Here is a 24,141-nt window from a genome sequence, read left to right on the forward strand (position 1 = left end):
TGGAAGGAGGGCAGTCCAGCCAGTTGGTTTTCTCTGATTATATAGAGTTTAGGCAGCTCTCTTTTAATGGGGCATTAAGCAGGGAAGGGAACTGCTTTCAAGACTTTTTGCAGCTTTTGGTAAGAAACCCATTTAGGTACAGATTGGAAAATTGTATGAAGATCAGATTGACATATGAATTGAATACATTTCATTAAAAATCATAAATAAGCTGAAAGGTTTGCTGTTCTGTCATTGTCAAGAGAAGCATGCTGATCATGGTATTTTGTTGCAGGGTAGGTAAACCTTTTGTTCTAGATTGTCAGTTCTGTTCTCAAGATACTCTCAGTAGTAGGTGTAACTTTGAATTACATTTTTTGGGTGGTGAATGTATTTTTTTAATTGGCTTTTTTTTTTTTACTACATTGATACTTTACAATTGTATTAGAAGGTCTGTGTACCTAATTGTCATTTCATTAATGAAAATGAAACTTTGCACCAGAACTTGAAATTGTAAAACTCTCTCAATACCAATATTTTAGGTGCTGACAGCAAAGGAAAAGAAAACACAGTTAGATGACAGGACAAAAATTACTGAACTTTTTGCAGTGGCACTTCCTCAGTTGCTAGCAAAGGTAGGTGTAATTCCATTTCTTGCTGATGGACTGTTGAAATAAATGTAGTAACACATACACATGTAAATATATATGTAGTTTCTGTAACTAACTGTATGTCTTGCACAAGTCTTCTTTTTTTCTTACTAGTCTTTGTTAGTATTTGATTGTTCTATAACAAATTGTGATGTCCAAGACACTTTCATTTAAACATTTTTCTTTGTCAATTTTACAGTATTCTGTAGATGCAGAAAAGGTCACCAACTTATTGCAGTTGCCACAGTACTTTGATTTGGAAATTTATACAACAGGGCGATTAGAAAAGGTAAGGTAACATTTAATAACACTTAATACAGAAGGAGAAAACCCACAATTTAGACTTAGTCATTGGAATTCCAGTCACCATTGTAGGTGTGGGGTTTTTTTGAGTGAGACCTTATTTATTGTAACCCTTATTGAGAATGAGACTTGGACTTCAGAATTGTTACTGTATTCTTAGAGACACTGGAAGTTGGAGTTTTCTAAGGCCTCTATAGCAATAGAGAATCTTGCCAGTTCGATGGATTTTTTGCGAGAGCATTTATTTTTTGGTTATGGTCATGTCTGAGGTATGCTGCCAGACAGATAAAGCTTGTAGAAGTAGCTTGATAATTCTCTTTTTCATGCAATGAAGACGGTGGTGTATTAGTTTCAGTGATCATAAAAAGGCAAAAGCTACCAGATGACAAATTATGTAGTTACCGCTCTCATTTTATCTGCTGTGGGGATGAAGTTGGGGTAAGCTGTTCTCACCTCTGTTTTCTCCTTCTCAAATGCAATATTTTGCTCTATTGTGAAGCAAGTAGCTGGAAATCATTAGGGTCAAAACAGCCATAAAATGTTTAGTTGACAGCATAACCTAGCAGTGATAGAGCAGCAGTGAGCAACTCAGGTTGAAGGAAGGCATGTAAGAACAACTGAAGTTGGTTTCAGTGCTGATACTTGAGTGTTATGAAACTAAATCTTCAATTATACAGCTTTTAAGACGATTTATAAATGTTTGTGTGAGTGGGAGATAAATGCTTCTGTGTTGTTCAGTTGTCACTGGAAATTCAAGTGTTGGATGAAACCATACTGACAATTGCAAATTTTTAATGACTTTTAAAATGCATTGAATCTTTAGCCTTTGACAAGCTCCTACTTAATTTTTGCTAAATAGATTTTTTACTGAGAAGCTTCATGAGCTTTATAGAAGTTGTGTTCTGTATCATAGTTACAAAAGTAATAAATTGATTTTATCTTTTAAAATTCCTTAAGGTTAATTCAAGATATGTGCACACGCATGCGTGTATATATATGAATACATAATTTTTTTCCATGCCTCATCTTTCTTGTAGCATTTGGATGCCTTACTGCGACAAATCCGGGATATTGTGGAGAAGCACACAGATATAGATGTTTTGGAAGCCTGTTCCAAAACGTACCACGCTCTCTGTAATGAAGAATTCACAATCTTTAACAGGGTTGACATTGCAAGAAGTCAGTTAATAGATGAACTGGCAGACAAGTTTAATCGTCTTCTTGAAGACTTCCTGCAAGAGGTATTTTAATATGCAAGATCAACGTTTCCTGCCCTTGTAAAATATTTCCAGTATGTTGTTCTGCCTTCCCATGCAAGTCAGTGAGTTTAGGGGTGGAAATTTCCCTCTGACTTTCAAACCTGCTAAGTGAAGCACAATAATACAACAGTATCATTGCTGTGATTATGTGATCTCGGACTGTTCTTTTATACAATGACAGTGAGTCTTTAATCTCTTGTTGATAAGTGTCTTTTGGGAATTTGAGCTAAGTTTCAGATAAACTACAAAATTACGTAAACTTTTCACCTTTAGGTTCTTAAGCTGATGCTTTTGAGAGATGTAGCATTGTAATTCCACTAGGATTCTTCTCAGGTGTACTAGTGTTGCTAGTCTTGCCCTGTGATTGCACGTTGCTGTTGTTAAAATCTCTAGAAAACACTCCCCCTCCCTTCCTGAATGCAAGCAGATGCAGTTAATAGCTTAAAAATTGCTTTGTTCCCACACTGTGCTAATCTGAAGAGTGCGAATTTTCTAATACAGTATTTAACTTCGCTACGTGGGTTCTCTGACATTCAGACAAAACTTGTTTCTCCTCCTCCTCATACGTGATAAGGAGCATGGGAGGTTTCTCTGGCGGCTTCATTCTCCACACTTCACGGATGCAGACTTATTTTATCAAGCTTTACTCTTGTTCCTCTTGCTTATTGGCCTGAACCAGGACTCCACTCTAGAAACCCTAGGCATACATGGACTATGTAAGAAATGTGCCTAGTAATCCATTTATTTCTCCCTTTGTGAGGGGAAGGAAGAGGTAAAGCAAGGAAATGAAATGTCAGACAGTTGGCTTGAAGGGAAATGGCAAATGCTGCGGTAGAGGTGTTGACATCTGTAGTGCTTGAGGTTGTGCAACAACAGAAAGTGAAATGCATGGGACTTGTAGTATCTCTGGTACACTGAGGAGGAGTTTCTGTGACCTTAGAGTTTATCATGCGTACTTACATAGGTAGTTCTTGGACCCTTTCCTTTTTACTCCTTTTCTTTCTCTAAATGCAAGTTTGTCAGAACTTGTGGGAAAATTAGAACAGAACACATTCTTACCTCTGTCAAAGGCTTTTTCCTGTGATTAAAGTAAGATTGAGGTAGTGACCTGTGGCCCATCTAGTCCAGTATCTATTGTCTGACAGTGGCCTCTGCTGGATTCTTCAGAGAAAATTGAAGCACCTACATAATAACATTGTATTCTGCTAGCCTAGACTTTTTTTCCCTCCTTCTCCCTCCTCCCCACCCCCCTCTTCTGTTTCTCCTTGTGCTGCTATTTCTAAACATGAACTGCTACTTTCACTCTGAAACTCTTTTAACTATTCTAAAAACAAATGTGTCATTGATAAATAATTTAAATACAGTTCTCTCTGGTGGTTGTTGGTTCAGTTTAGGGGTGGGTGTTTGTGTTTTGGGGCTTGGTGTTATTAAATTTGGGTGTTGGGGTTTTTTTGTTCCTTTTTTTTGGTGTGTTTTTATCTTTAGTTCCTTAGTTTGCTTAGTATACATTGCTTGGGATTCTTACTATATGATTATTAAATAGGGGGAGGAACCTGATGAAGATGATGCATATCAAGTCTTGTCAACACTGAAAAGAATCACTGCTTTTCACAAGTAAGTAGGCTTCTGCAAACATCTGTCAGGGTTTGTGGTGTGTGGGATTCTTTTTGTTTGTTTTTAATTTGATATCTTAACTTTTTAATGCAACTTGGAGGTTTTTTTGTTTCGCATGAATGTTTAGTGTTGTGCACAACATCACACGTTTTGAATATATGAAGAAATACATACAAAACTGAAATCATCTGGGCTTTTTTTTTTGTTGGTTTGGTTGGGGCTTTTTTGTATTGTTGGGGTTTGGGGGAGTATTCATGGCGGGTATTTTTTTGGTGGTTGCTTTTAAAAATGTTTTAGACCAGTTAAACTTTTACTGGTTGTTAACATCACATTGCAGAAATGATGATAGTTAAATTACATCTTTGCTTTATTTCTAATGCTTCCAGTGCACATGACCTATCAAGATGGGACTTGTTTGGCTGCAACTACAAGTTATTGAAAACTGGCATTGAAAATGGAGACATGCCAGAACAGGTCTGTAGTTAAAATGTGTTTTTTACGTACAACAATAAATAGCTTTTGTTGCTGTCTTTTATTGGTCTTTGTCATCTAACATGTGTTTTTTTTTTCCTTTTGATTTCAGATCGTTATTCATGCACTGCAGTGTACTCATTATGTAATCCTTTGGCAGCTAGCAAAAATTACTGAAAGCAGTTCCACAAAGGTATGCCTCGTGCCAGTTGTATTAGTAAATAAACGTTTGTACATACCTGCAGTATCATCAAGTGGGAACTCTGATGGTGTGAATTAAGACTAAGATTTTCTTGTTGTTGCTGTTTTGGTTTTTTTTTTTTTTGGGGGGTGGGGGTGGGGTGGGTGTTGGGTTCCCCCCCCCCCCCCCCCCCCCCCCCGTTATACTGATACATGCCTAAATCTGCTTTTCTAGTAAGTTCTTCAAAATTCATCATTTTGGTAGTGGAATGTTTGACTTTTAAACCTAGAATTTCTCTATAAATTGTTACATTTTCAATATTTAAATGTCATACTATGTTTAATTTGGTAGAATTTTAAAGTTATTGCAGTAAATTAATGCAATACCTGTTAGTCTGGCACAGCAACAATGCTGAGGAGGGATAGAATACCAATTATAAACCACAGCATAGTCAGTCTTACTACTCCAGTAGTGGGTTTGAACTGTGAAACGGTGAAGTGTCAGTGAGACAGAAGAATTTGCATACTGTCGTAGTAGTATTACTGCTTAGTATGTTGTAATCCTACTTTTTGCTCTTCATCAGCATGAAGTTATTAAGTTAAATTTCAAACTTTCTCAGGGAATAGTAAGAGGGACTGTTCTGGTTCTATGTATAGTAATCTTGAAGGGCAAAGCTCTGGCAAATGTCATCTTTCTAATTTCACTTCTTGAAAATCTTGGAGGAAGGATTAGGGTTTCTTGTGTCCACTGGATAGCGTTGCTTCAGGAGGGTGATTAGGTGGTTTGATGTGTGGACTGCTTAATGAAAGATGGGTTTAGAACGGAGTTCGTAAGCACTGAAACATTTTGATGATTTCTTTAACTAAAAATAAAAGCTGTAATCAAACACTTTTTCTGGAAGCCCTCTGCAGTCCTGTAAGAAGGGTACATTTTGTGTCCTTTCGCCAGAAACTTATGGTGGAGTTGTACTTTCTTATTGGAGTTACTGATAACAACACATCTTTGTCAGAGGTGAAATAAGTACGCTTTTCAGGTTTTTAAAATACTTTGATAGCCACAGTTACAATTAATTTAAGAAGTAAGTTGTAGGCATCTGCTGTAATTTGCTAGGGAGAAAACAATTCATTACATTAAAAGATATATAATCAATACATTTTAATTTGTGATTATTGTAATAATGGATTATTAACTAAACTTACTTGAATGTGATGTATATTTTTTTCTTCAGGGTATGGTAGTATGAGCTTCTGGTAGATACAGCAGTGGAGAAGCATGCTCTATTACTTGTACTAATGGTTTCTATAACAGGACACGTTTGAGGTTATGGTGGTTTTTTCTTTTTTTTTTTCTTCTCTTTTTTTCTTTTTTCTTTTCTTTTTTTTTTCTTTTTTTTTTTTTTCTCCTTATCACATTAACACTTCACTAGTCCAATAAACAATCTTGGCCTTACTGATTCAGTAATTGCAAGCTGAAGATGTGTTAAATAAATGTGAACTTCAGCGCTGGCTGGCTAGCTAGTTTACCCATGTAGGTTTTAATGGCTTTTAACATTTCCAAAACTAAAAATACCAAATAGGAAGAGGATATGTAATTGTTGAGAACCACTTCTGTAAGTGAAGGCTTTGTAGGCATTTTTAGTTTATTCTTTAAAGGGTAAATAGGTCTTGAGTTTAGTAATAGTAATAGTGATTAAAGCTTTATCATGATCATGACAGCAGAGGCTGAGCTAAATAGTGAAAGGTTAGGTGAGAAAGGAAGATTAACTTAGCTATTTTTCAGTAAAATGTAATTTGTAATACTTCCAGCAGGAATGAAGAGAACTTACTTGAAAAGTGGTCCTTTATTGAGATAGTTTTCTGCTCCTGTATAATAAAATTTGGTAAATTCAAAGCTTTTGTAAGTTTAATTTCTGAACCACAACTATTTTATTACATTTGACTTCTGCCAAACGTACCAGGTACATACAGAAGTCCCATTAATTTCTGTTCAATGCCAATGTGACATAACAGCAAAGAAGTCGAAGCACAGAACTAGAAGTGACGCTATATTTACTATATGTACTGTGCTTAAAGATATTTTTTTTTTGTTGTTGTTCATTGGTTTTGGGTTTTGTTCTGTGACAGAATTAACCGCTGTGTGCTGTTTGTGAATAGAATGTCTATGGAATTAGCTACATAATACAGGCTGCTAAAATAAAAGACTATATAAATAGCTCAATTTTTATTAAAATTTAAACCAACAATTCTGTATAAAGGAAAGAAAAAATCCCACGTGTCATTCTCTTAACATCAGTATAGTAATCTGAATGGTAAATCTTGAGAGAAAAGGATTTATGTCGGGAAGGTGTTCATATTATACTTAAACTCATAGTCAAGAAGCAGCTGTTGCTTTTGTGATTCCTTTTGAGATTAAATGACGCATTGTACCAGTATGTTACCTTCTTTCTTGAGACTTGGTTTATGTTGCATGGACAGTTTTAAAACTTATCTCAGGGGTATTTCTTTGTCTGAACTGATGCTGTTTACACAGTTGGTCTTTCATAGTATGACCTCCCAGGTTCGACATGGGCTAGAATCTTCATATGATTGAGTTAACACCAACTATGCCGCATATGTGGATGATGTTTGACCAGTTTGATACATTTATTTGCTCATTAATCTACTTTTCTGGAAGTTCTGCGACACTTAGAAAACCACACTGTGGGTTTGTTTTTTTCAATGGAAGAGGGGAAGAAAGCCCCAATTCTCATTTGCCATTTTACTATATCCTTAAGTAGTGAGTTAAAAAAATAAAATAATACCATGTAGCCTCGTCTGTTGTAGTTACAAACAGCTATCGAAAATCTATCCTCTAGGTGGAAAATACAGATATTTTAAAGAGAAAATGCTGTATGCTCTGGGTTGTTGTTGTTGGATTGGGTTGGGTTTGTTTGTTTGAGGTTTTTTCCCCTGTTTTGCTTGTTTACTTGGAGGGTGTGTGTTGGGCTTTTTTTAGATTTGGGTTTGGATTTTTTTCTGTTAGTGAAGTTATTTATTAAAAAAAACTATTTTCCTTCCAACTTCCATTTCTTTTTGCGGTACACAGTATGACAAATTTGAGGAAATTGCTACTTGCTATTTTTATTTGTAATAATGATTTTTAATAACACAGTGGACTTGAATGTTAACTACATATGAGGTCTGTGGTGGATAACTTTGTGAAAATGCGTCTAAATGTGACTAAAACTGAAAAAGAAAAACTGTTATATGAAATCCTTCTCTTTAAAGGAGGATCTTCTACGTCTGAAGAAGCAGATGAGAGTGTTCTGTCAAATCTGTCAACACTACCTGACCAACGTGAACACCGCCGTTAAGGAACAGGTTAGTTAGTGTTTTTAATCCTTGTAGTCTTCTAATATTACACTTCTAAAGCTGTTAAAAAGTTCATCTTGCTAGATTTTTAGTGCTTATGTGGGAATGTGGTCTGTCTTGGATGTTCAGGCTGAATGCCTTTTTAGTGTGAGTAACATACTGTACTTGTATGCTTGCCCTCCTTTAGGTAGTTTAGGTAGGATTTCAGGATCAATCTAAACCTGATTCTTTCAAGTAATTTTAGGCAGCATAAACTTTTATTCAGAGGGGTTGTTTGTTTGTTTCTTTAAACAGTGACCATGCGCCTTCCTGGTTTGTAAGTTAGATAGGAGAGTTCCATTTCAAACTTCTTGCTTACCACGTGGTCATGGCACACACATCCAGCAGAGCTAATTATGGATTCATAGGTTCAGAGCTGGAAGAGCTAGGGATGGCTATTTACAAGAAAGAAGTTACTTTCTTAGTGCTATCTTTGAATGCTTTTACATTTTTGCATTATTTTTTTTGTGGTCACCCATAGGTACACACACACATTGGTCAATTGTTAACAGTATTGTTTAGAGATATTTGGAGACCGTTCTAGCAAATGCTTGGAAGCCTCAACAACAATGTAGTACTTGTAGAAAGTGTGAGCAGTTTTCATTTTACTAGTTTCATTCAACCCCCCATATAGTTGTCCTTTGTGGGGAGAGTTTTAGCTGGAACTAAGTTCCTGTATGTTTCGGGCATGAGGTATGTAGGTATTTAGTCCATGCAAGTAGTGCCTGACATTTCAGGCAGGAGACAAAAGTCCTGTCTTTTTTTGAAGAAAAATGTAGGCATGAAGGTTTTGAGGGTTTCTTGTTTTTCTTCTGTTTCTAAAAGTGTTGAGACATCGTCTTGGGAAATACTTGTCTTGAGTTCTGAGGGTAACTGGCTCAAAGGAAAAGGTTAAACTGTTGGGACTGAGTCTCTTCAGTCTGTGGTCGAATAGTTCTCTAGCCAGGACACTCAGAGGACTTTCAGGTTCTAGTGAAGAGCAAAAACTGAGAGCAGGATTAATTCAAAGTAAATGCTTTTAATAATCTTCAGAACGCTAAAATGAAGAAAATAAAATATGTCTCTATGGGAGAAGGGCCAAACTATCTTCTGGGTATGCTTTTCTAATTAAACAAGTAGGAAGCCAAGAGCCTTTTTTCTGCTGAAGGTATTAACCTGATTGAGCTTGAAGTTGAAAATCTGGTTCACTGAGTCGCATAACTGCAGCGTCTGAAACTCTTGCCATCACAAGAGTATTCCTGGAACTAAATAGTCATGTTCTGTCAGAGAGCTACCTAGTGTCAAAATCACAAGGTTTAGGCTGCGAAAGCATGAGTAACAAAAATTACTGAAGCACCGAGTAGGTTTCTTTAAAAGTTACATAACTCAGGCTCAGGTGAACACTCTGGAAACTGGAGCTGCCTCAGTCACACAGGGCATGGAGCCGTGGCTCTGCTCTCCTCTCATCTCATGGAAGGGCGCAAGGGCCTGCAGAGTAGCATGTCTGTTTTTCTGACTGGGAAGTTAGTAATAATACTTGCTTTGAGGAGTTAAGAGAACAGTTGTGTTCATTAAAATGGAAGTACTTAAGAGATTAGAGTCCAAAGAGATGAGGTGCAGCACTAAGCAGCATGTGGCCTTGGTCTGTTAGTTCGATGAATGTCACTCTAGGTACTGATACATTTGAACTTTATGGGGAGGTGGGGAACAGACATTTAAATCGTATGTCAGACGCACAAGTTAGCAAAATGAAGAGGTGGTTCCTTTTTTCAGAAGCAAGACGTACTTTAGGATTTAAAGGGATTGAGTGACCTCAGCTGTTAGATGTTTTACAAGTGTGATGGAAAGCATTGAAAAGAAAAAAGGAGGCTCTGCTGTGGCTGCTGTCCACAAAGTTCTCTAGTGACCTAACGTAGTATCTGTCAGGCAAAATTTGGAAGTTTCAGAATTTGGGCGTTTCAGGTTCCTCATGTTTTAATCTCACAATGTTTTGACATTTAGTTGTCTTCATCTATACATTATTTTTATATGAAGACCCAGTCTTCATATAGCAACCTGCTGTAAGAAGCTATGCTTATTTTGACTTCCAGTTGGCCTGTGTAGTTGTTTAGGACTTAAGTGGCCTTAAGTGGTTAAGGACTTAACTTAAGTGGTTAAGTGTACTTAAGTACACCACTGGGCTCTTCAGTATTTTGTTAAGTGGGAATAAGTTATTCTAAACAGCGTTCAAGCAAGTTTTTACTGAGGTTTCTTTCTAACAGGCTTTCACAATTCTGTGTGATGTGTTGATGATCTTCAGTCATCAGATTATGACAGGAGGACGTGACATGTTGGAGCCACTTGTTTACACTCCTGATTCTTCGTTGCAATCTGAACTACTCAGTTTTATTTTAGATCATGTCTTCATCGATCAGGATGATGATAATAATAGTGCAGGTTTGTACAAAACTTAACATTTCCTTTGTATTATTTGCCTTCTGATTAATGTATTTGCCTATGCTTTTTTGTGTTGGGGGTGGGGTGTTGTGGGGGTTTTTGTTTGTTTGTTTATTTCTTTTGTTTTGCGGTTTGGGGGGTGGGTGGGGTTGTTCCTCGCATTGAGAAGTGTGCATGGGCACAGAGGTTGGTTTGTCTTCTAAATGTCAGCAGCTGGTTGAAGCACTTTATGTTTTGGGGACATGTAGGATAATCATGGTGAAGGTTTGGTTTAATAGGCACAAATATATATGTTTCTTTATCAGGAAAAGAGACTTGTCGGTGGGCAATGAAGTGCGCTGCTGTCAGAAATGAGATTTGGTTTTCTGAATCCTGACCATTAGCCCACATCACTTTATATGTATTGCTTAAATATGAAGTATTTAAACCTGACAGCTTTCATGTTCTGAACTCTTTCTAGATGGACAGCAGGACGATGAAGCTAGCAAAATTGAAGCATTGCACAAACGAAGAAATCTACTTGCAGCTTTCTGTAAACTCATTGTATATACTGTGGTGGAAATGAATACAGCTGCAGACATTTTCAAGCAATATATGAAGGTAAATTTGAAGCCTAGGAGCGATACTTCATAAAACTAGAATATAGTAGCTGTGGATTTTTTAATTATTGATTATTATTTTTTTACCTTGCAAGATAATTGATACAAAATGTGAAGAACTTAAAAGTCCAAAGTTTGTAGGCCTTTAAAAGTTCTTTTTCTGTCAGAAGGGAAAAAAATGACTGAGATTAGCTTCACAGTTCCAGTCTGTAGGTAGTGGGGGAGGGAGGGAGGAAGCCTGATCACTATTTTTATGTGCTTTTCAGTAGCTTTATAATCTTACCCCGATTGATGGTATATTTTTAATTCAGCTGTTAGTTTACCAGGCCTTTTGAGAATCTTCTCACAAAGACAACAACATGATGTCAAGTCTCATCCAATAATTCCAGCTTAAGCTTTGTAGAATAGAAACGAGAGTTTTGAGAGTTCCACCCACTACTCCATGCTCCCTGCAATGTGATCTTTATATCAGTTTTTGTCTTTCTTAAATATAAAACCCCCTTCTTGGCTCCTGGGATTCACAGTTGCACAGTAATATAAGCTCTCATTTTGTGAACATGATAAAGCTTTGCTCCTTGGTGATTACCTTAAAAAATTTTCTGTCTTGAGTGCCCTACAAATACTTTGAATCTCTAAATAAGTGAGTCTTTATTGAACCTATAAAGAACTGAATAGGCAGCTGTCTGCATTGGAAAAATTACGGCTGTGATGCTGTCCAAAAGTGTCCTTTCAGCTGAGAAAACAGAAAACTCCTCATCAGAGTTACAGGAGTTACTACAAAGATTAAATTCTAATCTTGTACCCTGAAGGGGTGAACATGTGTCATTAACAAATGTGTCATGGCCTTGAAGACAAATAGGTCATTCTGCCTCTAAAGCAATACTGATGACAAGAGTGAAAAGGAGTGGATATACTCTTTCTTGATTTGAGGGGGTTTTAGCGTTTTGGAGTGGTTTAGGATATCATTTTGGTGACGCAATCATGAACATGTTAGGTTTTGTTCCTTTTGAGTGTTCAAAATTTTTTTCAAATGGCAAATCCTAATGTTGTTTTCTGAAGAATTCAGTAGTTGTAATGTTTTCAACTAAAATTGAAAGTTAACCCTTTTTTTTTTATTTTTCCTAGTATTACAATGACTATGGTGATATTATTAAAGAAACAATGAGTAAAACAAGACAGATAGACAAAATCCAGTGTGCTAAAACGCTTATTCTTAGTTTGCAGCAGGTAAGAATGATTTATAATGTTTTTGTGCATGAAAATTCCATACTGTAGATCATATCCTGTTGCTTAATAGCTAGTGTGAGGTATTAATGAAGAAATTCTTACAAAAGGTAGGGATAAATAGGTCTAAATTTAAACACATTTTCTGCAAATATTTAAAAAACGGACAGAAGTTTTCCTGTATTTACCAGATCCTGCGCTACAAAAGGTATATTGAGGGGCTGATAAATATGAAATGAATTTTACTCTGTGATACCTTCTTAACTCTAAAACACTAGTTTGAGTCACGTATTGAGAAACATGTTGCGAAACTGCTAGTTTACTTATTTATGAGCAGATAAACAAGGGAAAACGCTTCCTGCCTTGTGGTGGGGTTTTGTGGTGGCATTTGGGGCGTGGGGGTGATTGCTGAGGTTTGGGTTTGGGGTGTTGTGGTGGGTTTTTTTGTTTTTGTTTTTTTGGTTTGGTTTTGGGGTCTTTTCCCTTTTTCTTTTTAACTTTTCTGAATAGTAATGGGAAGTTTTAGTAATTCAGTATTTCTTAATGTTTGGTAGGGGCTTCACCCATCTTTGAAATTAAAACATGATTTAATGCTCTCTTCAGTAAATGAGCTTGTTTGTGTGGAGACCTGATGAATTCAGTCGAGGTCAGAGTCGGATTCATCTGCTCACATGAACCATCTGCATGAATCTTATTTACAGGATCAGAACAATAAAGCCATACCTCTGCAAACCACTGTAATCCAGCGTAGATCTCTGCTACTGTTGAAAGGAAAAATGTGTACCCCAAGTTGTCCTCTCTCTCCCCATGCCTGTTTTTCTGGACTGAGGTCATACAGCTACATAGTGGATATAGATATAGATACTCATCCTGGTTGAGAAATACTCAGAAAAAGTCCATAATGAAGCCCCTAAGCTGGTTAATCTATATGGATATTGCCGATACAAGGGAGGATGAGGCCTTTCCTTTTGGTAACAGCAAGTAGCTGGTGGACCTGCAGCATAAAATATGCAACTAAATACTCCTACAGTTTTTGCTGACTTTTCACCAGAGTTCAGAAATTTTTGTGGTAAATACTATTCTTATTAGTGTCTTCTGTATTATGAATAACCAGCCCCTTATATTTTAAATGGCAGGCAGAGGAATGTAGTGAGTACAATTACACATGTAATAGAGAGGCAGTTACATGATTCTTACATGCCAATAAGAATAGTAACATGAAGGGACCCAAGTGTTATAAAACAAACAAACAATAAAACCCCACATGTAAAGTTAAACACGTAACTAGCATTTTTTCCAGGAAATTTTTTTAAAAAGACAAGCTAACCAGAGAAGAAATAATAGACGTGATAGTGGATAAAGGGAATAAGTAAGTTGCAATGAGCTACGCCAACATAAGAGAAAAACGTGCAAATATGGGTCAAAACATTTCTATAAACAAGATGTTAAGGTTCATAGCCCTAGTAAGTCTGGTTTTGGTTTATTTTGTGTTATATGAGAGGGTGAAGGGTGAGTGTGTTAGACAAATTTAAAAAATAATAGAAAAATTGACTGTTGAAGAGAATTCAGTCAAGTTCAGTAGGATGAGAAAAGGATTGATCAAAGATTGTGAAGTTCAGAGTGGCTTTGCCAGCTATTGATGAATAGTTAAAAGTGAGTCTCGGTGGCAGAGTTTCTGGTGTCTTTGGCAACTTTCCTGAAGACATGTTTCTGTTTGAGAATTTCTTCATTATACTTGTATTTGAAAAGATATAAAAAAAATTAATTGTAAAGTAGTGGTTTGACAGACTGTAATAGTAAAGATCAGGTGAGAATTTACCCTGTTTATTTCTTTTCTGTTAGTGTATGTATAAGGGAATCCTACTGTAATTCTTAGTATTCTCAACTCTAGAATGCCTCATTTAGGGAAATGTTGAAATTGTCATCCAGCATATTTACAGTTTGATGCGTGCTTGGACAGTGTGCATTTCGAGGATTAACTCTGAAGTGCAGGCTCTTCAAGAGTAGCCTTGACATGGCTTTCCTAAACCTCCATGTTTGTCTGTTGGGGTTGTTGAATTAAGAAAAAAGAACGCTGTAAAACACTTTTTTTGGTGAAACTTAGTTCTGTGTCAATTGGTCCAAAGTTTGCTGTAATATTTTAATAAATGAAAGTCTCCCTTTTTGTTTCATACAGCTTTTCAATGAAATGATTCAAGAAAATGGTTATAATTTTGACAGATCATCACCGACATTCAGTGGCATAAAGGAACTTGCTCGACGTTTTGCTTTAACGTTTGGACTGGATCAGTTGAAAACAAGAGAAGCTATTGCTATGTTACACAAGTAATTGTGTGCTTTGTATTACTTCCCTTTTTGTAAACACTTCTTGACTAATGTTAAAATATCTTCACAGTCTTTCAAAATTTAATACAAAAAGCATCAGCACTGGAGATGATACAGCCCATTTATAAATTAGGAGATGGACTGCAGTTTTCTCTGTGAATTAAACGCAAATATTAAATAATGTTAATGTTCTTCAGCATATCTGTATAAGCTCGTAAATGATAGTGCTATTGATGCTCTCATGAAAAAGTATTTTTAGTGTCTTACTCATGACAGTAAGAACTGATCCACTTCATTGTTAGTGGTGGTCATGTTGGCCTTATGCAGAGAACTTGAAATGCAAGGTAGAAACATCATGACAAAAAGAGTGTGTCCAGATTCAAATTGGCTTTTTTTTTTCCCCCCAGAACATGGAAACATTGAGTTACTGCTTTCTTGATATAGAGGAAGGGTGTTCAGTGTTGATAGCTCCCAGTGCTTAAACTTTTTCTTTAGTTTATGCTGTATGTGACTTAATTTTTAAATTTTTCTTAGGGATGGCATAGAATTTGCTTTTAAAGAGCCTAATCCACAAGGTGAGAGCCAGCCACCATTAAATCTGGCGTTTCTTGATATTCTGAGTGAGTTCTCCTCCAAACTTCTCAGACAAGACAAAAGAACAGTGTAAGTATTTTCTCAATATTCTTAATATTTGTAATGATAACCATAAAAGTCGCACATCTGAATAAATAATGTGTTTATGTGTATTGCATTCACCTAAAGTGGAATCTTTGGCGTATCAAGATCATTTTGTACTAAGACAGTCAGGTATAATCACAAAGGGTAAACTGTATTGTCCTTGTTGTTCTCATTTTGTGGTGGTTGAACAGAAATGGTATTTTGGCTTTGCTGTTGTTCAGGCCTATTTGTTAACTAGATGAGGAGCATTGCGTGTTAATTTCAGTACTTACCTTCCCATGTTAACATCTTGTTACAGATAGTTTGCATCTTTGTAATTATTTTTTCTATTTAAAGGTATGTTTACTTGGAGAAGTTTATGACCTTTCAGATGTCTCTACGAAGAGAAGATGTGTGGCTGCCTCTCATGTCCTACAGAAACTCGTTATTAGCTGGTGGGGATGATGATACTATGTCAGTGATTAGTGGAATTAGTAGTCGAGGATCTACAGTAAGAAATAAAAAGACAAAGCCAGCAACAGGGAAGCGGAAAGTACCTGAAGGTAGAACTTTTCTCATCTTAAAATATATTAGAGTAGACATTTGTGTAAAACTATACATGCTGATCCTTGTTCATTGGCTTGAGTGAATTTGTATGCTTAAATGTATTTTTTTAAAACAGGATTACTTCTCTGCATGCATAAGTCTTAGTGGAAAAACTATAAGAGTCTGAGTAAACATAACACTGATTCGCAAAAGAAAATAAAGGCACTGTGCTGCTTCGAGTCACAGAATATAAGAGCGTTTACAATACTCTAGCCATTGGTTATAAATCCAGGCCATTTGAGGCACATGTAAGACTTTGGGGCAAAAAGTAAAGAAATTGATTCTCGGTAGGCAGAAAGTACATATGTTAATGTCACGTTAAAACATTCAGTTTTAGACTAATGAAAAAATTTACTGACGTCCTGTGTTTCCTTCCAGCTGAAGAAAGCAGCAGTAGTGACAGTATGTGGCTGAACAGGGAGCAGACAATGCACACGCCAGTCATGATGCAGACGCCTCAGCTCACTTCCACAATAATGAGGGAGCCCAAGAGATTGCGACCTGAGGAAAGTTATATGGGTGTCTATCCTATGCAGCCTGAACACCACCAAGCTCCCCTCGATTACAAGTACGTAGATGAGTAGGTCTGCTTTGTGTTAGTGTTCATACACAAAACCAGTTCATGTTTAAAATAGAATAATGGTCTTTTTAAGCACGCAAGTAACGTGGATGTTGGCTCAAAGGCAACAGGAAGAAGCCGCGCGACAACAGGAGAGGGCAGCGATGAACTACGTCAAGCTGAGAACCAACTTGCAACATGCTATGTGAGTGAGAGTGAAACCTTCCTTCAGTGGTTTGGGGAGGAGAGGGTTTAGTAAGTGCTTTTAAGTTGGATACATGTCCTAGTTCCCAAGTAATGTTTTTCTGTGTCTTTACAATTTTAAGTTGCCCTAGAAAAGCAGTTGTAAAAGTGCATGTGATGCGTTGAGCAGAATAGATAAGTTTGATTTCTTGCTTGCTTTTCAACTTAGATTCCAGAAAATCTAAACAGCAGTGAGCTCTGTGAAAAAGGGAACCAGTTGTTGAACTGAATGCTGTCTGTGGCATCTGAAACATCATCTTTATATATTCCTAACTGCAGTCATTTTTAGAAATAGAACATTAAAAATTAGTTTTTTAAGTGTTCAGTGTATGAAGCAGAAAGTTTCTGCTGTTTAATTCTACTATTCCTTTTTCCTTCGACTTCTGAGTTGTAAGTTTAGTGTTCAGCTGCTTTGTTTCTGAAGAAAAAGCATTCCTTTTAAAGAAACTGCTCTGTTCAACATTTCTGTGATTGATACAGATTTTGTCTGACCTAAACTGACACTCAAGTTGAGAGGAATCTTGTAGTATCAGCTTTTGTAGAACTTCCCAACCCAAACACACAAAAACCTTGTGAAGTCCTCCTTAGAGTGAACAAAGATGAAGACAGTTTAATGTTTCTTAAATGGATGTTGTCCTTCAGAGGTCATACATTCTTATTGTAACGTCACTTACTATAGCATGGATTTGACATTCAGGCTAATGAAATAAGGTTCCACGGCTAGTTTAGCTGAGGAGAGGAAGACTAGTTTTAGAAGTTCGCTGCTTTAATGAAGACTGTGAGGTTTTGCAGAAGAAAAGTACAAGCTGTGAACTAAACCCATGAACATATATGTGGAAGAGCTTTACACCTTTCCCCTGCTTGTTTTTAATTACATATGTAACATAGTTTCAGTGGTCTGGGTTTTTTTTTCAATATAGTGACACCAATTAGTATAATTAGAATGACTCCTTTTCTGATAAGGTCTGGTGTTGCACGTACATGTTGCAAGAAGAGAGGATGAAGGACTATGTGGGAATGTCTGAAAATGAATTTATGTATCCAATTTATCGCAAAGATGTTCTTTCTTGCCTTCTCAAAAGGCAGGAACGGTTTTTCTTTAGGTGGCAAAATTTAGGTTCTTTCTCACTTGAGCATAAATACTTGCATGTAAATCTCTGAATTGGATGTGGGTTTGATCTGCTTATCAGTTCCCACCGCCTCTCAGAATACCCATCTAGAGATGTACCACAAAGTTACATAAGTTGATCTTTGTTAGTCGTTCTCCCTCACTCTCTTAGTGTCTTCTAGCTGGTTAAATACCAACTATAATAGTAGTTACGCATTTATTTAATTACTTGATCTGTTTTGTGTAAAGGAATTGCCATTTGTTGGCAGTTCCTTACCAAACATTAGCTTTAAAAATATTCAGATGGGGCTTCACTTGATTTAATGCTAAACTATATGCTTTTTCTTTTCATTTCAGTCGACGTGGCACAAGTCTAATGGAAGATGATGAAGAGCCAATTGTTGAAGATGTAATGATGTCATCAGAAGGGCGGATTGAAGATCTCAATGAAGGCATGGATTTTGACACCATGGACATAGACCTAGTAAGAAATTTACTTGTCTTCTCAGTGGATTTTGGATTCGTATTTCTGCTTTTAAAGTAGGATATTTAAATCAAATTTTACTTCTGGTGAAACAGAAAAATCTTGTTGATCTCCATATTCTGAAACGGCTGTGCCACTGTCTGTATACAAGTGCCATCTGTTCTAACTGCCATACAGAAAACAAGAATGTTTCCTGTAGTAATAATAATGTGAGAGATGAACATTTATCCCCTGTAAATTCTTACCCCGTGAAAGTTCAGCTTCAGTTATTATAGTCTAAAACCTCTTGGTTTTTTTCTGAAGTTACAGTTAATGTCTTTGTTTGCTTGCTTTCTAAAGCCACCATCAAAGAACAGGAGAGAAAGAACGGAACTAAAACCAGATTTCTTTGACCCCGCTTCAATCATGGATGAATCGGTAGGTTAACTTACATAAGAGGAAAATAATGTAAAATCAGTCTGAAGGTTACAGTACTCTCTTCAAATTTTAAATGGAAGGAGTGCAATCTTTAGGTTGTCTTCATTAGCTTATTTTGGCAGACTGGTACAGTCAGTGAAATATTTTACACTGTAATTCAGCTTCATAAACTCTAAGGTAGTTAATGTTCTTTGGAAGTTTATAGGGTTTTTGTTCTTAATACTTTATATGTGGCTATGTAAAAATCAAAAGCCTTTGAATCTGAGAAGAAAACACATCTGGTATGGAAAAGACCCTTGCAGAGGTTGGTAGCAAAGAGCTTTAAAAAAATAGAAATAAAACCTGTGCATACACAATATTAAAGGCAAGTTTCCTGTTGTGATGAGCTTAGTTGAATGACTGATGTCATTACCAATTGTCAGCATTGGATGGTTTGCGGGTTTGGTTTTTTTTTTGGTTTGAGTTTTGGTTTTTTTTTTTTCTTTTTTAATTGGCATATTTACTTTTTGTACTAAGTAAGATAATGGAGAAAATAGAGATAATACAGATACTTGTTTATAGAGATGAGAGGTATTTTTTCTTTCCATATAAAGTTTTAGGTCCAAAACATCCGAAGTCTGTAGTTTCTGCTTGCAGTTGCCCTTTTTTCCGACTTGATAAATCTGCAGTCTCTATTCTCTTTAAAAAATCTGCATGAGGGATTCCTTCTGTCTTGAACCACTTGTAATGTATGCAGCCATTTTTGACCTTGTGTAGCTGGTACAAAATTACACTGGAAATAACAAGCTGCAGCAAGCCAGCAGAGGACAGTACAACAAGGCTTCCTGGGAATCTTGGACAGCTTGGTGGAATTTGGAAGACGGTTATGTATTTTTTTACAGTATTGTTGCAGCGTGTGAACCTGCTCTTGTTATGGGAAAAAGAAGACTTAAATACTGTTTTAAATGCAAATCCATATATTTTGTACCAGTAGGCCTTTGCTTTAGTAATAATGAATCAGATTAGGTTGTACATCTAGCTGTTGTGTGTTCTGTTCTTGAAGTAACACCAAGAAAGTTTATCACCTGTTTTCTGACGTTTGTTTTGAAAGAGTTCTTCCCCTCCCCTTCTTGATTCTTAATCGATTTGATCTGTGAAACACCAGCCACTTTTTATTCTGGCAATGCTGAAAATGTGGTCTTCTGCAGGTGCGTTTCATGGATTTCAGAAAACCTTTGGCTTTTCAGTTTCTAAAATCAATTCAGAATAGTTTCAATAGGTTCACCGTTAGCGAGGTGTCTTTCCTGGTGCTTGATTTCTCATCCATCCCGCCCCGTCAGCCCGGGCTTTGCCGGGCGCTGCTCATTGCAGTGTGGGCGCCTCCCCACATGATGGCAGCCGGTGACAGCGGCATTGCCGGCCCTGCCATCCCTGCCATCCCTGCCGGCCCTGCCATCCCTGCCTGTGCCCCTGCTCGGAGAGCGGTGGTGCCCTGCAGGGCATTGGTACGGGCAGGGGGCACCACCTAGCAAACCTTTCCCCCAGGCAGGATGCAGCAGGGGGGGTGGTCCTGGAAGCAGGACTGCAGAAAACAGTTGCATCCCAGATGCTCTATAGCGTAAACCCCACCGCGATTGCTTTAACTAAACGGGGGAAAGCTCTGCCGATAGTTTAGGAGGCAACATGAATCCATATGACATCGGAGCTCAGCTTATCAGTCAGTATTTTAAATGTAAAAAACCAATTTCATAAATGCAAAAAAAAAAAAATAATCTTCTCTGAATAAAGTTAATTTGCTTTATTCATATAATTTATTTCAGAATTCCATTACTCTCTTGGAGTTGTTGCACTTGTTTTCAATAGATCTAGACGTAATAAAGCTGTTTAATTTATTCAGATGCACATGGTTTATGGTCAAAATTTTAGTCTGTCTTCTCGTTTTTTGATGTGTCCACTTACTGCTGGCACCAGAGGCAGTTCTGTCTTCGTGTGCTATGTTGTATGATGCATCTAAAGTGAATTTAATGCGAAGAACAGTAAAAACTGGTTTGTAAACAGATAAATGTGAACAGCAGTGTTAAGGTTCAGGAAAATTAAGTCTCTCGTGGCTCTCTCTGATTTTATAAAGTCCTATAAAAGCTAAGACAGTCACAAGATCTGGATCTTCTGAGATGGTTTGTCTGGCATATCAGTGGTGATCCCTACTTCCATTGGCGTAGAAAACTATATGGCTTGCTCCCACGTGGGAAGTGGAAACTGACTCTTCGTTTCAGGAAAGCTTTTTCTTCACTTAATCACACAGTCTCCTGAAGGACAGCATTTTGATTTTACCTGATCATTGCTTGATTTTTTTCACTGTCTTCCTGACAGACTTGATACATTTAATAGGAAATATTAAGTTTATGTGCTGGCTAGCCACTCTGAGGCAACCTGTTGTTTTTATGAACAGACACAGCAGCAGCCAGCGTCTATAGAGTGTTTTGTCCCAGGCCAAGTTACTGGAAGCTACAGCTGTAGAATGCCATTGTCAAAAGAAGTATAAGTTAGTCAACTAACTAAAAATTATTTTTCAATTATTACCTAAAATAATTGAAGCACAGGCTTTTATCACATCCCTACTGGATCTAGCTAACTTCAAGTGTGGGAAAAATCTTTTCTAACGAATGAGGTGCCCTTTTCATATTATTACATAAATCAGAAGTGTTTATTATTACATAAATCTGGTTTGGAAGAAAAATAAACTTATAATGCCTTAACATATCTTGAAGTGTCTTAATCTTAAATCATATACTAATTGCTTTGTTTTTGTTAACTGTGTAGTAGACTACAAATTGACACCATTTCTAACTTTTTTTTTAGGTTCTTGGGGTGTCAATGTTTTAATACCAGAGCAGCAAATAAATCAGTGGTGAAGTCATTTTCTAAGTGGAAGAGGAAGTTTTTCAATACAAAATTGTGGTAGATACAGTGAAATTCTGAACAGATTTTTCTCTAAGGAGAATGACATGCTTTCAAGATCAAGTGCATTGAAGGGGCAGTTTTGTTTGCCTGAAAAAAAAAGAAATGTAAAGGACAAGTAAACAATTTGAGGATAAGCTACACTTTTTTTTTTTGTTGGGGAAAAAAAAAATCAATATTTTATTTATGTGCTATCAGTTTATTTCCGGAACATAAGAAGTATTCCCTCTGAGTTTTAACCTAACAGTCTGAGAGGAGGTGTTTGGTACAGATGTGAGCCCCTCTCTATACATTTGCTGGCTATACTAAATAATCGTGAGCTCTGCTGGATTGCTGTTTACATCCGTGAACTGAAATAATAGATGGATTGGTTTTCTTACAGTGATAGAACCAGAAGAGTGTCAGTATTTTAAATTAAATGCAAACTTCAGCAACGGAAGGTTTGTATTAATCATGGAAAAAATACGTAAAGCAGAACTTTAACAACTTTTTAATCTAAACCACACTTTTAGTCCAAAAGCTTCATGCTGTCCTTCTCAGAAAGGTCCATAAACTATGAACCATCAGAAGGTAACAGATCTCAGTCATGCTTGCCCATTACCAACCCTGAAAGTTTGCTTGTCCTTTAAGAAAAATGTAATGTTGTGAAATTCCTTCCAGTAGTGCCACTGTATTTTGTCTCCAAATAAAAGAAGCTTATTGTAGTATGTTTGCAGAAAAATTCTAAACAAAAATTATACAGCTTATTAGAGTGTGGGAATAGGGATCTAAATTTTAAATAAAATTATATATATATATAAATTGGTGCTGATTTTATAATTGCGCAGTTTGTTTAGTTTTTTCTTACTTTTAAATTCCAACTTAAAATTATGAGGTTTCAGAAATATATTGAAAGTTTAACAATGTTTAAAAATAGAAGAGCATGAGAATTCATGCTTTAAAAATGATTTTTAAATTTGTATTTTATATTGTTTTATCTATCTGTCTTTGCAAGCAGTCTTCAGGTTAAAGATACTTCTAACAGGTTACAGTACATTTCCTCTGTATGTAAATTAGATTGGATAATAGAAATTCATAAACAACCCATAATATTCTTTGAAAGCTAAGCTTTAAACTTCATTTTGTGTCCATTCACAAATAAATTAAATTTGGTCTAAAACAGAAAGTGGATCTATGCCATTTTGACATTGACTCATTTTGCAAGGCTTAGGCAGCTAGACATCATTTTAAAGGAAATATTAACTTATATTACATATGTATATTTTTTGTCAGTTGTCTCTCAGTTCTTGAGGTATATTATTTTAATCATTCCATGCCTTAATATGCTTGCAATACAAGAATCTCCCCAAATGGGTGAATACAAAAAGGCTTCCTGTTTTTAGACTCGGAAATTAAACATTCGGCTGTGGTAGCCAAAAACCATAGATTATCTAAAGGATCATGATAAAATATAATTATTTTACTAAGTCATGGGGTAACAACAAACTCAAAACTAGATCTGCCTAACTCATTTTACATAAATAAATACTCTCATGTCTAAAAGTACTGCCTATATTGTTTTTCACACCACTGCATTTAATAGAACTGCTGAGAGGACTGTATATATGATTTTAAACTTAAGTTGATTTTTCTTACTCTTGAAGGAGTGTTTCTTTGTGAAAGCAGTTCTTACAGCTTTGTTTTCAACCAGCTAAAAATGTTTTATATATTTACCTTAACCTGTTGTCCTCCACATTCTATTGTCCTAATTGTACTGTTTTCTGATTTGTATTTATGTCTTGAGACAGTAACTTTTTGAATAAAAATAAACCTACAGTATGTTGTATGTTTGATCTTTTTAAATCGGGGTTAGGGGAGGACAGTGAAGAAGGGGGTATGAGTAATGCAAATGTTATGTTTATAGAAATCAAAATCTTTTTCCATGTCTTTTAAGTGTTTGTCTCAGAGTTGGGATAATGTATGAAAAACTGCACTGTTTTATATTTGTAATAAATTGTACAAGTTTTTAAAATGTGAATAAAGCACTAATTGGGTAATAATTTAAAGTAGAAAACTTAATGCAATCATGATTGTTTTACATATGCTTTAATTTGAGATAAACTTGTTAAAGAATTAGTGTAAATACAGAGTGAGCTTTTCAAGAGGTTAGTACCTGCAAATAAAATTTTTAAAATTTGTATAGAACTTTTACATGCCAAGAAATGAATGGTTAATTATTTTTGTGTTACGTTTTTTAAAGGTTTATCAATAGCCTTTCTGTTGGTTTCATTTTCCTATTAACTTTTAACTGACATTATTCAGAATGCTTTTGATTCAGACGTTGGAGGTACTGTATATAGTCCATTTGAAATACCACTGAAAGTGTATGCTACTTCCCATTTCTTACCTTATCATGCACCTGATAAACATTCTAAGCTTAATTGGCAAGACAGCAAGGAAATGAGGGGAAAAACCCTAAACATCTCTTCCCCCCCCCACTCCCCTCTCCTCAACTACTGAGCAGCTCTGGCTGTGGCTTGAAAACTCTTTTCTGTTACAAGGCTTTGTAAAGGAGTCATTTTAAAATTGTCGCGATAATACTTCTGATCCTTGCTAATGTAACTTTGGATGGGTTGTTTATTATTATTATTATTATCATAATTATTACTACTACTACTACTACTACAAATGTTCATTCCTGTCTCTAAATCCTGCTGTAAGTTCAATAGTATCTTGTGGAAA

At 36.2% G+C, this 24,141-nt stretch overlaps 1 protein-coding gene across 4 annotated transcripts in view; it reads left to right on the plus strand.

Annotated features, from left to right (window-relative positions):
• STAG2 (STAG2 cohesin complex component) overlaps nucleotides 1–23,238 on the plus strand; it is an 82,380-nt gene extending 59,142 nt beyond the window's left edge. For 2 of the 4 annotated variants that reach the window (XM_056359516.1, XM_056359517.1), the window contains exons 17-34: nucleotides 522–614; nucleotides 829–918; nucleotides 1,970–2,173; nucleotides 3,735–3,805; nucleotides 4,192–4,279; nucleotides 4,389–4,469; nucleotides 7,724–7,816; nucleotides 10,087–10,261; nucleotides 10,722–10,861; nucleotides 11,986–12,087; nucleotides 14,261–14,409; nucleotides 14,944–15,072; nucleotides 15,424–15,629; nucleotides 16,051–16,240; nucleotides 16,326–16,436; nucleotides 17,940–18,066; nucleotides 18,406–18,483; nucleotides 21,322–23,238. In XM_056359516.1, the coding sequence (XP_056215491.1) occupies nucleotides 522–614; nucleotides 829–918; nucleotides 1,970–2,173; nucleotides 3,735–3,805; nucleotides 4,192–4,279; nucleotides 4,389–4,469; nucleotides 7,724–7,816; nucleotides 10,087–10,261; nucleotides 10,722–10,861; nucleotides 11,986–12,087; nucleotides 14,261–14,409; nucleotides 14,944–15,072; nucleotides 15,424–15,629; nucleotides 16,051–16,240; nucleotides 16,326–16,436; nucleotides 17,940–18,066; nucleotides 18,406–18,483; nucleotides 21,322–21,345 (2,151 nt within the window). In that variant the 3' untranslated portion in view covers nucleotides 21,346–23,238. Of the gene's footprint in view, nucleotides 1–521; nucleotides 615–828; nucleotides 919–1,969; nucleotides 2,174–3,734; nucleotides 3,806–4,191; nucleotides 4,280–4,388; nucleotides 4,470–7,723; nucleotides 7,817–10,086; nucleotides 10,262–10,721; nucleotides 10,862–11,985; nucleotides 12,088–14,260; nucleotides 14,410–14,943; nucleotides 15,073–15,423; nucleotides 15,630–16,050; nucleotides 16,241–16,325; nucleotides 16,437–17,939; nucleotides 18,067–18,405; nucleotides 18,484–19,076; nucleotides 21,223–21,321 lie in introns of those variants that run through there. The other 2 variants (XM_056359519.1, XM_056359518.1) reach the window with 2 other exon arrangements.
• The last annotated feature ends 903 nt before the right edge of the window (nucleotides 23,239–24,141 follow it).

Source organism: Falco biarmicus, chromosome 14 (genome assembly GCF_023638135.1).
Source record: "Falco biarmicus isolate bFalBia1 chromosome 14, bFalBia1.pri, whole genome shotgun sequence".
NCBI lineage: Eukaryota > Metazoa > Chordata > Aves > Falconiformes > Falconidae > Falco > Falco biarmicus.